At 50.7% G+C, this 12,581-nt stretch overlaps 1 protein-coding gene across 2 annotated transcripts in view; it reads right to left on the bottom strand.

Moving 5' to 3' along the window:
• LOC135515598 (uncharacterized protein KIAA0930 homolog) overlaps window positions 1-12,581 on the bottom strand; it is a 504,429-nt gene that overhangs the window by 59,203 nt on the left and 432,645 nt on the right. Inside the window, exon 2 of one of the 2 annotated variants that reach the window (XM_064939219.1) lies at window positions 37-188. The exons of the other annotated variant lie outside the window; for it this stretch is intronic. Coding sequence (XP_064795291.1) covers window positions 37-188 — 152 coding nt within the window. The remainder of the gene's footprint in view (window positions 1-36; window positions 189-12,581) is intronic. 2 annotated transcript variants of the gene reach the window in all.

The raw sequence follows: 12,581 nt of genomic DNA, 5'->3' as shown, positions 1-12,581 counted from the left end.
TGCCAGAGACCGTCTCACTCTCTTTCACTCACTCACCTTCTTGCCTTCTGATTGGTCGGGGCTGACGTATGACAGCTTCCTGCGGACATAAAACAACATGTCGTCCTGTTCCCGCGGCGACAGCTTCTCCATGAAGTACGTGGAGAACATCCATGTCCAGAACACGATGCGGTCGTCCTTAAAACACCCTGGATCAAAAACACAGAGAGGTCAGAGGTCAGGCCTTACAACACCCTGGATCAAAAAACACAGAGAGGTCAGAGGTCAGACCTTAAAACACCCTGGATCAAAAAACACAGAGAGAGAGGTCAGAGGTCAGACCTTAAAAACACCCTGGATCAAAAACACAGAGAGGTCAGAGGTCAGACCTTAAAACACCCTGGATCAAAAAACACAAAGAGAGGTCAGAGGTCAGACCTTAAAAACACCCTGGAACGGTCCTGACACAGTTATCAGAGAAAGAGGAGGACGGGACCCGGACCACTCCTGATTTACAGTAAACTCAAAGAGAAACGGTCTACTGTAATAGGTGGCTATTGGCTTTGGTCCTAAGGGGGAGGTGGAATGGAGGTGATGTTTCATTAGAGGTCGACCGATTAGGATTTTTCAACCTCTACTTTCCATCCTCAATGGCATCCATACAGGAAGTGCTCACGCCCTTCGACTTATTACACATGCTGTTGTGTTGCAGACATTTTGACTGGATCACATTGACATTTTATTTGGTCACTGATCTACACACGATACTCCACAATGCCAAAATGGAATTTTTGTTTTTAGATTTATTTATTTTTTACAAATTAAATTCATGGGGCGGCAGGCAGCCTAGTGGTTAGAGCATTGGACTAGTAACCGGAAGGTTGCAAGTTCAAACCCCCGAGCTGACAAGGTACAAATCTGTCGTTCTGCCCCTGAACAGGCAGTTAACCCACTGTTCCCAGGCCGTCATTGAAAATAAGAATTTGTTCTTAACTGACTTGCCTGGTTAAATAAAGGTAAAATAAAAAAATAAAAAATAAATAAATAATGAAAAGCTGAAATGTATTGAGTCAATAAGTATTCAACCCCTTTGTTATGGTAAGGAGCCTAAATACGTTCAGGAGTCAAAATGTTGCTTAACAAGTCACATAAGAAGTTGCATGGACTCAACGTGTGTGCAATAATAATGTTTAGCATGATTTTTAAATGACTACCACGTCTCTGTACCCCCACACATAACATTATCTGTGAGGTCCCTCAGTCGAGGAGTGAATTTCAAAACACAGATTCAACCACAAAGTCCAGGGAGGTTTTGCGTTACAAAGAAGGGCCCCTATTGGTAGATGGGTAAAAATGTTAAAAATCTGACATTGAATATCCGTTAGAGCACGGTGTAGTTACTACACTATGGATGGTGTATCAATAGACCCAGTCACTACAACGATACAGGCATCCTTAACTCAGTTGCCGAAGAGGAAGGAAACCGCTCAGGGATTTCACCACCAGGCCAATGGTGACTTTAAAACAGTTACAGAGTTTTAATGGCTGTGATAGTAAACTGAGGACGGATCAACATTGTAGTTACTCCACAATAGTAATCTATAAGACAGAGTGGAGAGAAGGAAGCCTGCACAGAATAACAAATATTCCAAAACCTGCTTCCTGTTTACAACAAGACACTGAAGTAAAACTGCAAAAGAAATTGGCTAAGCAATTAACTCTATGTCCTGAATACAAAGTGTTATGTTTGGGGCAAATCCAATACGTCACTGAGCACCACTCTCCATATTGTCTCGTATAGTGGTGGCTGGATCACGTTATGGCTGAACACAGGCAAAATCCCAGAGGAAACCCTGGTTCAGTCTGCTTTCCACCAGACACTGGGAGATGAATTCACCTTTCAGCAATACCCTAAAACACAAGGGCACATATACACTGGAGTTGTTTACCAAGAAGACAGTGAATGTTCCCGAGTTACAGTTGTCACGTACATCTGCTTGGAAATCTACGGCAAGATCTGAACATGTCTGTCCAGCAATCATCAACAACCATCTTGACAGAGCTTGAAGAAGAATTTTAAAAAAAATTGCAAATATTGTACAATCCAGGTTTGCAAAGCTCTTAGAGACTTACCCAGAAAGACTCACAGCTGTAATCACTGCTAAAGGTGATTCTAACGTATCGACTCAGGGGGTTGAATAATTATCTAATCAAGATATACAAGTGCTTTACAAATATGTTAGAATTTGATAAGCACTTTGACAGCCCATTTTGTGTAGATCGTTGACAACAAAATGACAACGGAATCCATTTTAATCCCATTTCCACAACAAAATGTGGAAAAAGTCCAGGAGTGTGAATAGTTCCTGAAGGCTCTGTATATTGTGCACTACTGTTGACCAGAGCCCATAGACTCAGCAGTTTCCATTCCATATAGTTTCACTGGGGCACTATATAGGCAATAGGGCCACCATTTCGGAGACAGGCAGGGTTCTTCTCTAATGGAAGGAAGCAGCTTCTGACACAAAATGGCCATTCAGTTTAAACTGCTCATTCAGAGAAACACATTCCTCCATGCCATTTCATAACAGTGAGATTCAATTCAGTGTAACTCAATCTACTGAAGCGCTGTCTGGCTTTGATTGCTTCAATTTTGGAAATTCATTATTGTTGACAAATAGCATGGTGTCAAAAAGATCGCATTTGGTTTAAATAACTTGTATTTATGTTTGTACATTATTCAAAGAAATCTCCTGAACTCTCAATGCTGAAACTGAAGCCGTTGTTCCTCTCAGACGAGTCCAGTTTCTACAGACAGAACGAAAGGGGAACTGAAATACCACTACATTTCCTCATCCTGATTTTTTTATTTTATTCTACCTTTATTTAACGAGGCAAGTCAGTTCAGAACAAACGATTACACTTACAATGGATGGCCTCCCCCTGCCAAACCCGGACGACACTGAGCCAATGGACGGCCTACCCCGGCCAAACCCGGACGACACTGAGCCAATGGACGGCCTACCCCGGCCAAACCCGGACGACACTGAGCCAATGGACGGCCTACCCCGGCCAAACCCGGACGACACTGAGCCAATGGACGGCCTACCCCAGCCAAACCCGGACGACACTGAGCCAATGGACGGCCTACCCCGGCCAAACCCGGACGACACTGAGCCAATGGACGGCCTACCCCGGCCAAACCCGGACGACACTGAGCCAATGGACGGCCTACCCCTGCCAAACCCGGACGACACTGAGCCAATGGACGGCCTCCCCCAGCCAACCCCGGACGACACTGAGCCAATGGACGGCCTCCCCCAGCCAACCCCGGACGACACTGAGCCAATGGACGGCCTACCCCTGCCAACCCCGGACGACACTGAGCCAATGGACGGCCTACCCCTGCCAACCCCGGACGACACTGAGCCAAATTGTGACTCCCAATCACGGCCGCTTGCGATTCAGCCGTGATTGGAACCAGGGTGTCTGTAGTGACTCCTCTAGTACTGAGATGCCTTAGACCTCTGAACCAGGGTCTGTAGTGACTCCTCTAGTACTGATATGCAGTGCCTCAGACCTCTGAACCAGGGTCTGTAGTGACTCCTCTAACACTGAGATGCAGTGTCTTAGACCTCTGAACCAGGGTCTGTAGTGACTCCTCTAGTACTGAGATGCCTTAGACCTCTGAACCAGGGTCTGTAGTGACTCCTCTAGTACTGAGATGCAGTGTCTTAGACCTCTGAACCAGGGTCTGTAGTGACTCCTCTAGCACTGAGATGCAGTGCCTTAGACCTCTGAACCAGGGTCTGTAGTGACTCCTCTAGTACTGAGATGCAGTGTCTTAGACCTCTGAACCAGGGTCTGTAGTGACTCCTCTAGCACTGAGATGCAGTGCCTTAGACCTCTTAACCAGGGTCTGTAGTGACTCCTCTAGCACTGAGATGCAGTGCCTTAGACCTCTGAACCAGGGTCTGTAGTGACTCCTCTAGCACTGAGATGCAGTGTCTTAGACCTCTGAACCAGGGTCTGTAGTGACTCCTCTAGCACTGAGATGCAGTGCCTTAGACCTCTGAACCAGGGTCTGTAGTGACTCCTCTAGCACTGAGATGCAGTGTCTTAGACCTCTGAACCAGGGTCTGTAGTGACTCCTCTAGCACTGAGATGCAGTGCCTTAGACCTCTGCACCAGGGCGTCTGTAGTGACTCCTCTAGCACTGAGATGCCTTAGACCTCTGAACCAGGGTCTGTAGTGACTCCTCTATCACTGAGATGCAGTGTCTTAGACCACTGAACCAGGGTCTGTAGTGACTCCTCTAACACTGAGATGTCTTAGACCTCTGAACCAGGGTCTGTAGTGACTCCTCTAGTACTGAGATGCCTTAGACCTCTGAACCAGGGTCTGTAGTGACTCCTCTAGTACTGAGATGCCTTAGACCTCTGAACCAGGGTCTGTAGTGACTCCTCTCGCACTGAGATGTCTTAGACCTCTGAACCAGGGTCTGTAGTGACTCCTCTAGCACTGAGATGCAGTGTCTTAGACCTCTGAACCAGGGTGTCTGTAGTGACTCCTCTAGTACTGAGATGCAGTGCCTTAGACCGCTGAACCAGGGGCTGTAGTGACTCCTCTAGTACTGAGATGCAGTGCCTCAGACCTCTGCACCACCCGGGAGCCCCAACACACAATCTGACAGCGCTGATAAACATTCCCCACCAGAGTACAGAATGCAGCCAGCATATCACATCTACCTGGGAGGCTGAGCAAACGGACACTTCAGCAGTGAAACCTCCAGCCAAGCGGACACTGCTTCCAGGAAATCTCCTTCATCAACAACTTCTTCCCCTGACAGAGACGCAGGCTACTGAGGATAGTCACACACACACACACACACACACACACACACACACACACACACACACACACACACACACACACACACACACACACACACACACACACACACACACACACGTACACAGGCCAGTCATCAGTGACCACGACTCACCCACCACCTGACTGCTTCCATGAGCAACAAGAGCTCCCGGGTCTTGCCTCCCGAGTGGCGCAGTGCTCGCGGTGTCACTACAGACCCGGGTTTGATCCAAAGCTGCGTCACAGCCGGCCGTGACCGGGAGACCTAATGAGGCGACGCATAATTGACCCAGCGTAGTCCGGGTTAGGGGAGGGTTTGGCCCAGCGTCGTCCGGGTTAGGGGAGGGTTTGGCCCAGCGTCGTCCGGGTTAGGGGAGGGTTTGGCCGGCCAGGATATCCTTGTCGCATCGCGCTCTAGCGACTCCTTGTGGCGGGCCGGGCACCTGCAAGCTGACTCCGTCATGGGATGGTGTTTCCTCCGACACATCGGTGCGGCTGGTTTCCGGGTTAAGCGAGCAGCGTGTCCAGAAGCAGTGCGGCTTGGCAGGGTCGCGTATCGGAGGACGCACGGCTCTCGACCTTCGCATCTCCAGAGTCCGTAGGGGAGTTGCAGCGATGGGACAAGACTAACTACCAGATATCACCAAATTGTGGACAAAAAGGGTAAACGGTTTTTAAACGTATATATTTCTCACAGTCTCACGTCAGAACACTTGTCCATGAACTTCAAAACTCGATGGTTAAGTTCAGGCATTAATTCTGACTGTTTATGGTTAGTGTTAAGGTTTGGAATAGGGTCTCCCCAACCACAACACCTAGCTAACCAGCCGAGGGCCCCCCCCAACCACAACACCTAACTAACCAGCCAAGCGAGCGTGGAGAGAGTGAGGGTGGAGAGAGTGAGAGAGAGATAAGAGACGCATAGAGAAAGTGTGTGTGGAGACCCTGCCATCCCTTGTTGTCACACGTCACTACGCCATCCCTTGTTGTCACAACAGAACCTCTACCCTGCCATCCCTTGTTGTCACAACAGAACTTCTACAACTCTTTCCCCCCGATGCTGATTGGAGGAGAGAATCACGACAGAGGTTGTTGATCACTGTGTGGCTCAGGCTCCGTGCCAAATGGCACCCTGTTCTGATCTAGAGCAAGGAGAGAAGTGAGACGAGGTGGGAGAGAACAGGGTGCCATGTTGGGACACAGCCTGTGTCTCACCCTGGGACAGAGGAGGACTTCCAGATCAATACCTCTTCCACACCAGAGGAACACAAGACTGGCGACAGACACACTGCTGTCTGGCAGATAGTGAGACAATCCTGGAGACGACTGATGAGTTTGTCCTTGTCCTGCAGTGTTGTCCCCTGTTCTCCCCTCTATATCTGTCCCGTCAGGGGAAAACAAGGAGGGAGAGAGAGGAGAGGGGAGAGGTGAGGAGGGAGAGAGAGAGGAGAGGGGGAGGGGAGAGGTGAGGAGGGAGGGAGAGGAGTGGGAGAGAGAGGAGTGGGAGAGAGAGGAGAGGGGGAGGGGAGGAGGGAGAGAGAGAGAGAGGGGAGAGGTGAGGGAGGGAGAGAGAGGAGAGGGGAGAGGTGAGGAGGGAGAGAGGGGGAGGGAGAGGAGTGGGAGAGAGAGGAGAGGGGGGAGGGGAGGAGGGAGAGAGAGGAGAGGGGAGAGGTGAGGAGGGAGAGAGAGGAGAGGGGAGAGGTGAGGGAGGGAGAGAGGGGGAGGGAGAGGAGTGGGAGAGAGAGGAGAGGGGGGAGGGGAGGTTCATCCAGGATGCTGACAGCAGCAGGATTTGACCACTGATTTGTCCTCTGGACTCAACCATGAGCTCGTTTCTCCCTACACAGCCTTCTCCACTCCCCTCACTACACAGGGAAGGGGAGAGGTGGAGAGAGAGGGAGTGGGGAGAGAGAGGGGGAGGTGAGAGGTGAGGAGGGAGGAGAGGGGGAGGGAGAGAGAGTGTGAGGAGGGAGGGAGGGAGAGAGAGGGGGAGGGAGGGGAGTGGGGAGAGAGATGGGGGGAGGTGAGAGGTGAGGAGGGAGGAGAGGGGGAGGGAGAGAGAGTGTGAGGAGGGAGGGAGTAGAGAGAGGGGGAGGGAGGGGAGTGGGGAGAGAGATGGGGGGAGGTGAGAGGTGAGGAGGGAGGAGAGGGGGAGGGAGAGAGAGTGAGGAGGGAGGGAGGAGAGGGGGAGGAGTGGGGAGAGAGAGGGGGGAGGTGAGAGGTGAGGAGGGAGGAGAGGGAGTGAGGAGGGAGGGAGGAGAGGGTGAGGAGTGGGGAGAGAGAGGGGGAAGGTGAGAAGGGAGAGAGAAGCGAAAGGAGCACGGCCTGTTTTCTCCGACGTGGTGCAACACAGACACAGATACAAGAAGCCTCCTAACTAGAACAGTAGCCTTATGGAGCCTGGTCTATAGTAGTGCACTATATAGGGAATAGGGCTCTGTGGCTACCGGGAGGCTAGTCGGTGGATGTAGAGCGAGTGGCTACCGGGAGGCTAGTCGGTGGATGTAGAGCGAGTGGCTACCGGGAGGCTAGTCGGTGGATGTAGGGCGAGTGGCTACCGGGAGGCTAGTCGGTGGATGTAGAGCGAGTGGCTAGCGGGAGGATAGTCGGTGGATGTAGAGCGAGTGGCTACCGGGAGGCTAGTCGGTGGATGTAGAGCGAGTGGCTACCGGGAGGCTAGTCGGTGGATGTAGAGCGAGTGGCTAGCGGGAGGCTAGTCGGTGGATGTAGAGCGAGTGGCTAGCGGGAGGCTAGTCGGTGGATGTAGAGCGAGTGGCTAGCGGGAGGCTAGTCGGTGGATGTAGAGCGAGTGGCTACCGGGAGGCTAGTCGGTGGATGTAGAGCGAGTGGCTAGCGGGAGGCTAGTCGGTGGATGTAGAGCGAGTGGCTAGCGGGAGGCTAGTCGGTGGATGTAGAGCGAGTGGCTAGCGGGAGGCCAGTCGGTGGATGTAGAGCGAGTGGCTAGCGGGAGGCCAGTCGGTGGATGTAGAGCGAGTGGCTACCGGGAGGCCAGTCGGTGGATGTAGAGCGAGTGGCTACCGGGAGGCTAGTCGGTGGACACCTTATTAAAGTACGACGGACCACAGATTCACCCTGCACACCCTTATTGTCAAGGAAACAAATCAAAACGTGGGGTGAGACGGGGACGCAGCTTAATCCCCCACCCTCTTCAACACACACAATCTGGACCCTCTATTTCTGAAACTATCCGCCGCCATTGTCGCAACCCCTAATACCAGCCTGTTCAACCTCTCTTTCATATCGTCTGAGATCCCCAAGGATTGGAAAGCTGCCGCGGTCATCCCCCTCATCAAAGGACCCAAACTGTTACAGACCTATATCCATCCTGCCCTGCCTATCTAACGTCTTCGAAAGCCAAGTTAACAAACAGATCACCGACCATCTTGAATCACACCGTACCTTCTCCGCTGTGCAATCTGGATTCCGAGCCGGTCACGGGTGCACTTCAGCCACGCTCAAGGTACTAAACGACATCATAACCGCCATCGATAAAAGACAGTACTGTGCAGCCGTCTTCATTGACCTTGCCAAGGCTTTCGACTCTGTCAAACACCATATTCTTATCGGCAGACTAGATAGCCTCGGTTTTTCTAATGACTGCCTTGCCTGGTTCACCAACTACTTTGCAGACAGAGTTCAGTGTGTCACATCGGAGGGCATGCTGTCCGGTCCTCTGGCAGTCTCTATGGGGGTGCTATCGAACCTCCAAACGAACTTCAATGCCATACAACACTCCTTCCGTGGCCTCAAACTGCTCTCAAACGCTAGTAAAACGAAATGCATGCTTTTCAACCGTTCGCTGCCTGCACCCGCCCGCTCGACTAGCATCACCACCCTGGATGGTTCCGACCTAGAATATGTGGACATCTATAAGTACCTAGGTGTCTGGCTAAACTGTAAACTCTCCTTCCAGACTCATATCAAACATCTCCAATCCAAAATCAAATCTAGAATTGCCTTTCTATTTCGCAACAAAGCCTCCTTCACTCACGCCGCCAAACTTACCCTAGTAAAACTGACTATCCTAGCGATCCTCGACATCGGCGATGTCATCTACAAAATGGCTTCCAATACTCTCCTCAGCAAACTGGATGCAGTTTATCACTGTGCCATCCGTTTTGTTACTAAAGCACCTTATACCACCCACCACTGCGAGCTGTATGCTCTAGTCGGCTGGCCCTTGCTACATGTTCGTCGCCAGACCCACTGGCTCCAGATCATCGACAAGTCCATGCTAGGTAAAGCTCCGCCTTATCTCAGTTCACTGGTCACGATGGCAACACCCACCCGTAGCACGCACTCCAGCAGGTGTATCTCACTGATCATCCCTAAAACCAACACCCCATTCGGCCGCCTTTCGTTCCAGTTTTCTGCTGCCTGTGACTGGAACGAATTGCAGAAATCGCTTAAGTTGGAGACTTATCTCCCTTACCAACTTTAAACATCAGCTATCTGAGCAGTTAACCGATCGCTGCAGCTGTACATAGTCTTATCGGTAAATAGACCACCCAATTTACCTACCTCATCCCCATACTGTTTTTATTTATTTACTTACTTTTCTGCTAAAGTCCTGGTCTATATATAGAGTACAGCTCCTCTCCCAGAGAGACATTGATAAAGTCCTGGTCTATATATAGAGTACAGCTCCTCTCCCAGAGAGACATTGATAAAGTCCTGGTCTATATATAGAGTACAGCTCCTCTCCCAGAGAGACATTGATAAAGTCCTGGTCTATATATAGAGTACAGCTCCTCTCCCAGAGAGACATTGATAAAGTCCTGGTCTCTATATGGAGTACAGCTCCTCTCCCAGAGAGACATTGATAAAGTCCTGGTCTATATATAGAGTACAGCTCCTCTCCCAGAGAGTGGAACTTTACATCAGCTCGGCTCTAGAACACTGCTCTGTTCTAGAACACCTCATGACAACAGGAGAATCACCAATATCTATTCTTGTGTTTCCTCAGTCAAAATGTTAGGCTGTAATGTGACTATTTCAGTTGACTTTATACAACAAGACCAGCGCTCTGATGTGGTCTGTCAAACAGGGAACTACAACATAAAACACATACTGTTGTCACAGAGGAACACACACACACACACACACACACAGCCAGACGTGGGAGATAATTCATGATACAGGACTTCATTGTCCTATAACCTGCAGTCCTCCTCAAGATGCTCATACAGCATCAGTAACTAGAGTAGAGGACTGGGTAGTGGGGCAGGGAGTCATAGGGCCATCAGTAACTAGAGTAGAGGACTGGGTAGCGGGGCAGGGAGTCATAGGGCCATCAGTAACTAGAGTAGAGGACTGGGTAGTGGGGCAGGGAGTCATAGGGCCATCAGTAACTAGAGTAGAGGACTGGGTAGTGGGACAGGGAGTCATAGGGCCATCAGTAACTAGAGTAGAGGACTGGGTAGTGGGGCAGGGAGTCATAGGGCCATCAGTAACTAGAGTAGAGGACTGGGTAGTGGGGTAGGGAGTCATAGGGCCATCAGTAACTAGAGTAGAGGACTGGGTAGTGGGGCAGGGAGTCATAGGGCCATCAGTAACTAGAGTAGAGGACTGGGTAGCGGGGCAGGGAGTCATAGGGCCATCAGTAACTAGAGTAGAGGACTGGGTAGCGGGGCAGGGAGTCATAGGGCCATCAGTAACTAGAGTAGAGGACTGGGTAGTGGGGTAGGGAGTCATAGGGCCATCAGTAACTAGAGTAGAGGACTGGGTAGTGGGGCAGGGAGTCATAGGGCCATCAGTAACTAGAGTAGAGGACTGGGTAGCGGGGCAGGGAGTCATAGGGCCATCAGTAACTAGAGTAGAGGACTGGGTAGTGGGGTAGGGAGTCATAGGGCCATCAGTAACTAGAGTAGAGGACTGGGTAGTGGGGCAGGGAGTCATAGGGCCATCAGTAACTAGAGTAGAGGACTGGGTAGTGGGGCAGGGAGTCAGAGGGCCGTGGCCATCAGTAACTAGAGTAGAGGACTGGGTAGTGGGGCAGGGAGTCATAGGGCCATCAGTAACTAGAGTAGAGGACTGGGTAGTGGGGCAGGGAGTCATAGGGCCATCAGTAACTAGAGTAGAGGACTGGGTAGTGGGGCAGGGAGTCAGAGGGCCGTGGCCATCAGTAACTATAGTGGAGGACTGGGTAGTGGGGCAGGGAGTCAGAGGGCCATCAGTAACTAGAGTAGAGGACTGGGTAGTGGGGCAGGGAGTCAGAGGGCCATCAGTAACTAGAGTAGAGGACTGGGTAGTGGGGCAGGGAGTCATAGGGCCATCAGTAACTAGAGTAGAGGACTGGGTAGTGGGGCAGGGAGTCAGAGGGCCATCAGTAACTAGAGTAGAGGACTGGGTAGTGGGGCGGGGAGTCATAGGGCCGTCAGTAACTAGAGTAGAGGACTGGGTAGTGGGGCAGGGAGTCATAGGGCCGTGGCCATCAGTAACTATAGTGGAGGGCTGGGTAGCGGGATAGGGAGTCAGAGGGCCGTGGCCAACTGGCCCGATGATCTGGATCCATGATATCCAAAAGCTTCCTCAATGTGAGTTCTATGTTGGCGGACAGCAGAGATGACGTGTCCATCCATTTTCACAAACAAATAAAGATCAGATGAGTTGAAGTCTTGACGGGAGACATGTTTGCCAAATCAATCTGTTTGGCCGCGCCCATAGGAGCCATACAGCATTCTGATACAGGGGACCAGGGTCCTTTAGAGACAGTAGAGTCCTCAAACCACAGCCGAGCAGGGCCCCACAGAACAACATGTGGAAGCCAATCAACAACAAAATGGTGTCAACACCTTGGTCGTCTCTAACCTTTAGTGTTTTTTTTAACCTTTAATAACCTTTGGAAAGCCATGGTCAGAGGGAAAGCTTTCACAGTGGATGATGCTGTTCCTGTTTTTAAATCACACATAGAAAAGGGTTCTGCACTACTCCTAGTGCCCATCACCAGGCAGGGCCACAGCGTCCGCTCCCCCATCTCAGTCTCCAGTATATACAGTGGGGCAAAAAAGTATTTAGTCAGCCACCAATTGTGCAAGTTCTCCCACTTAAAAAGATGGGTCCTTTTGACAGCTCTTTGGAGTTTGGAGTGTGACTGTTTGAGGTTGTGGACAGGTGTCTTTTATACTGATAACAAGTTCAAACAGGTGCCATTAATACAGGTAATGAGTGGAGGACAGATGAGCCTCTTAAAGAAGAAGTTACAGGTCTGTGAGAGCCAGAAATCTTGCTTGTTTGTAGGTGACCAAATAGTTATTTTCCACCATAATTTGCAAATAAATTTATAAAAAATCCTACAATGTGATTTTCTGGATATTTTTTCCCTCATTTTGTCTGCCATAGTTGAAGTGGACCTATGATGAAAATTACAGGCCTCTCATCTTTTTAAGGGGAGAACTTGCACAATTGGTGGCTGACTAAATACTTTTTTTGCCCCACTGTATGCTGCAACAGTCTATGTGCTGGGGGGCGAGGGTCAGTCTGTCTTATCTGGTGTCCTGTGTGATCTTAGATATGCTCCCTCTAATTCTCCCATTTCTCTCCCTCTCCCTTTCAGAAGGACCTGAGCCCAAAAACCCTCCCTCATGACTACCTGGTCTGATGACTCCTGGCTGTCCCGGTCTCCAGTCCACCTGGTCGTGCTGCTGATCCAGTCTCTGCTGTTCTGCCTGCGGCTACGGAGCCTTGACCTGTTCACCAGACGTGGTACC

The sequence above is a fragment of the Oncorhynchus masou genome, chromosome 27 (assembly GCF_036934945.1).
Source record: "Oncorhynchus masou masou isolate Uvic2021 chromosome 27, UVic_Omas_1.1, whole genome shotgun sequence".
Classification (NCBI taxonomy): domain Eukaryota; kingdom Metazoa; phylum Chordata; class Actinopteri; order Salmoniformes; family Salmonidae; genus Oncorhynchus; species Oncorhynchus masou.
Note: the sequence above shows the minus strand (reverse complement) of the source record. Positions and strands in the feature narration are given on the sequence as shown.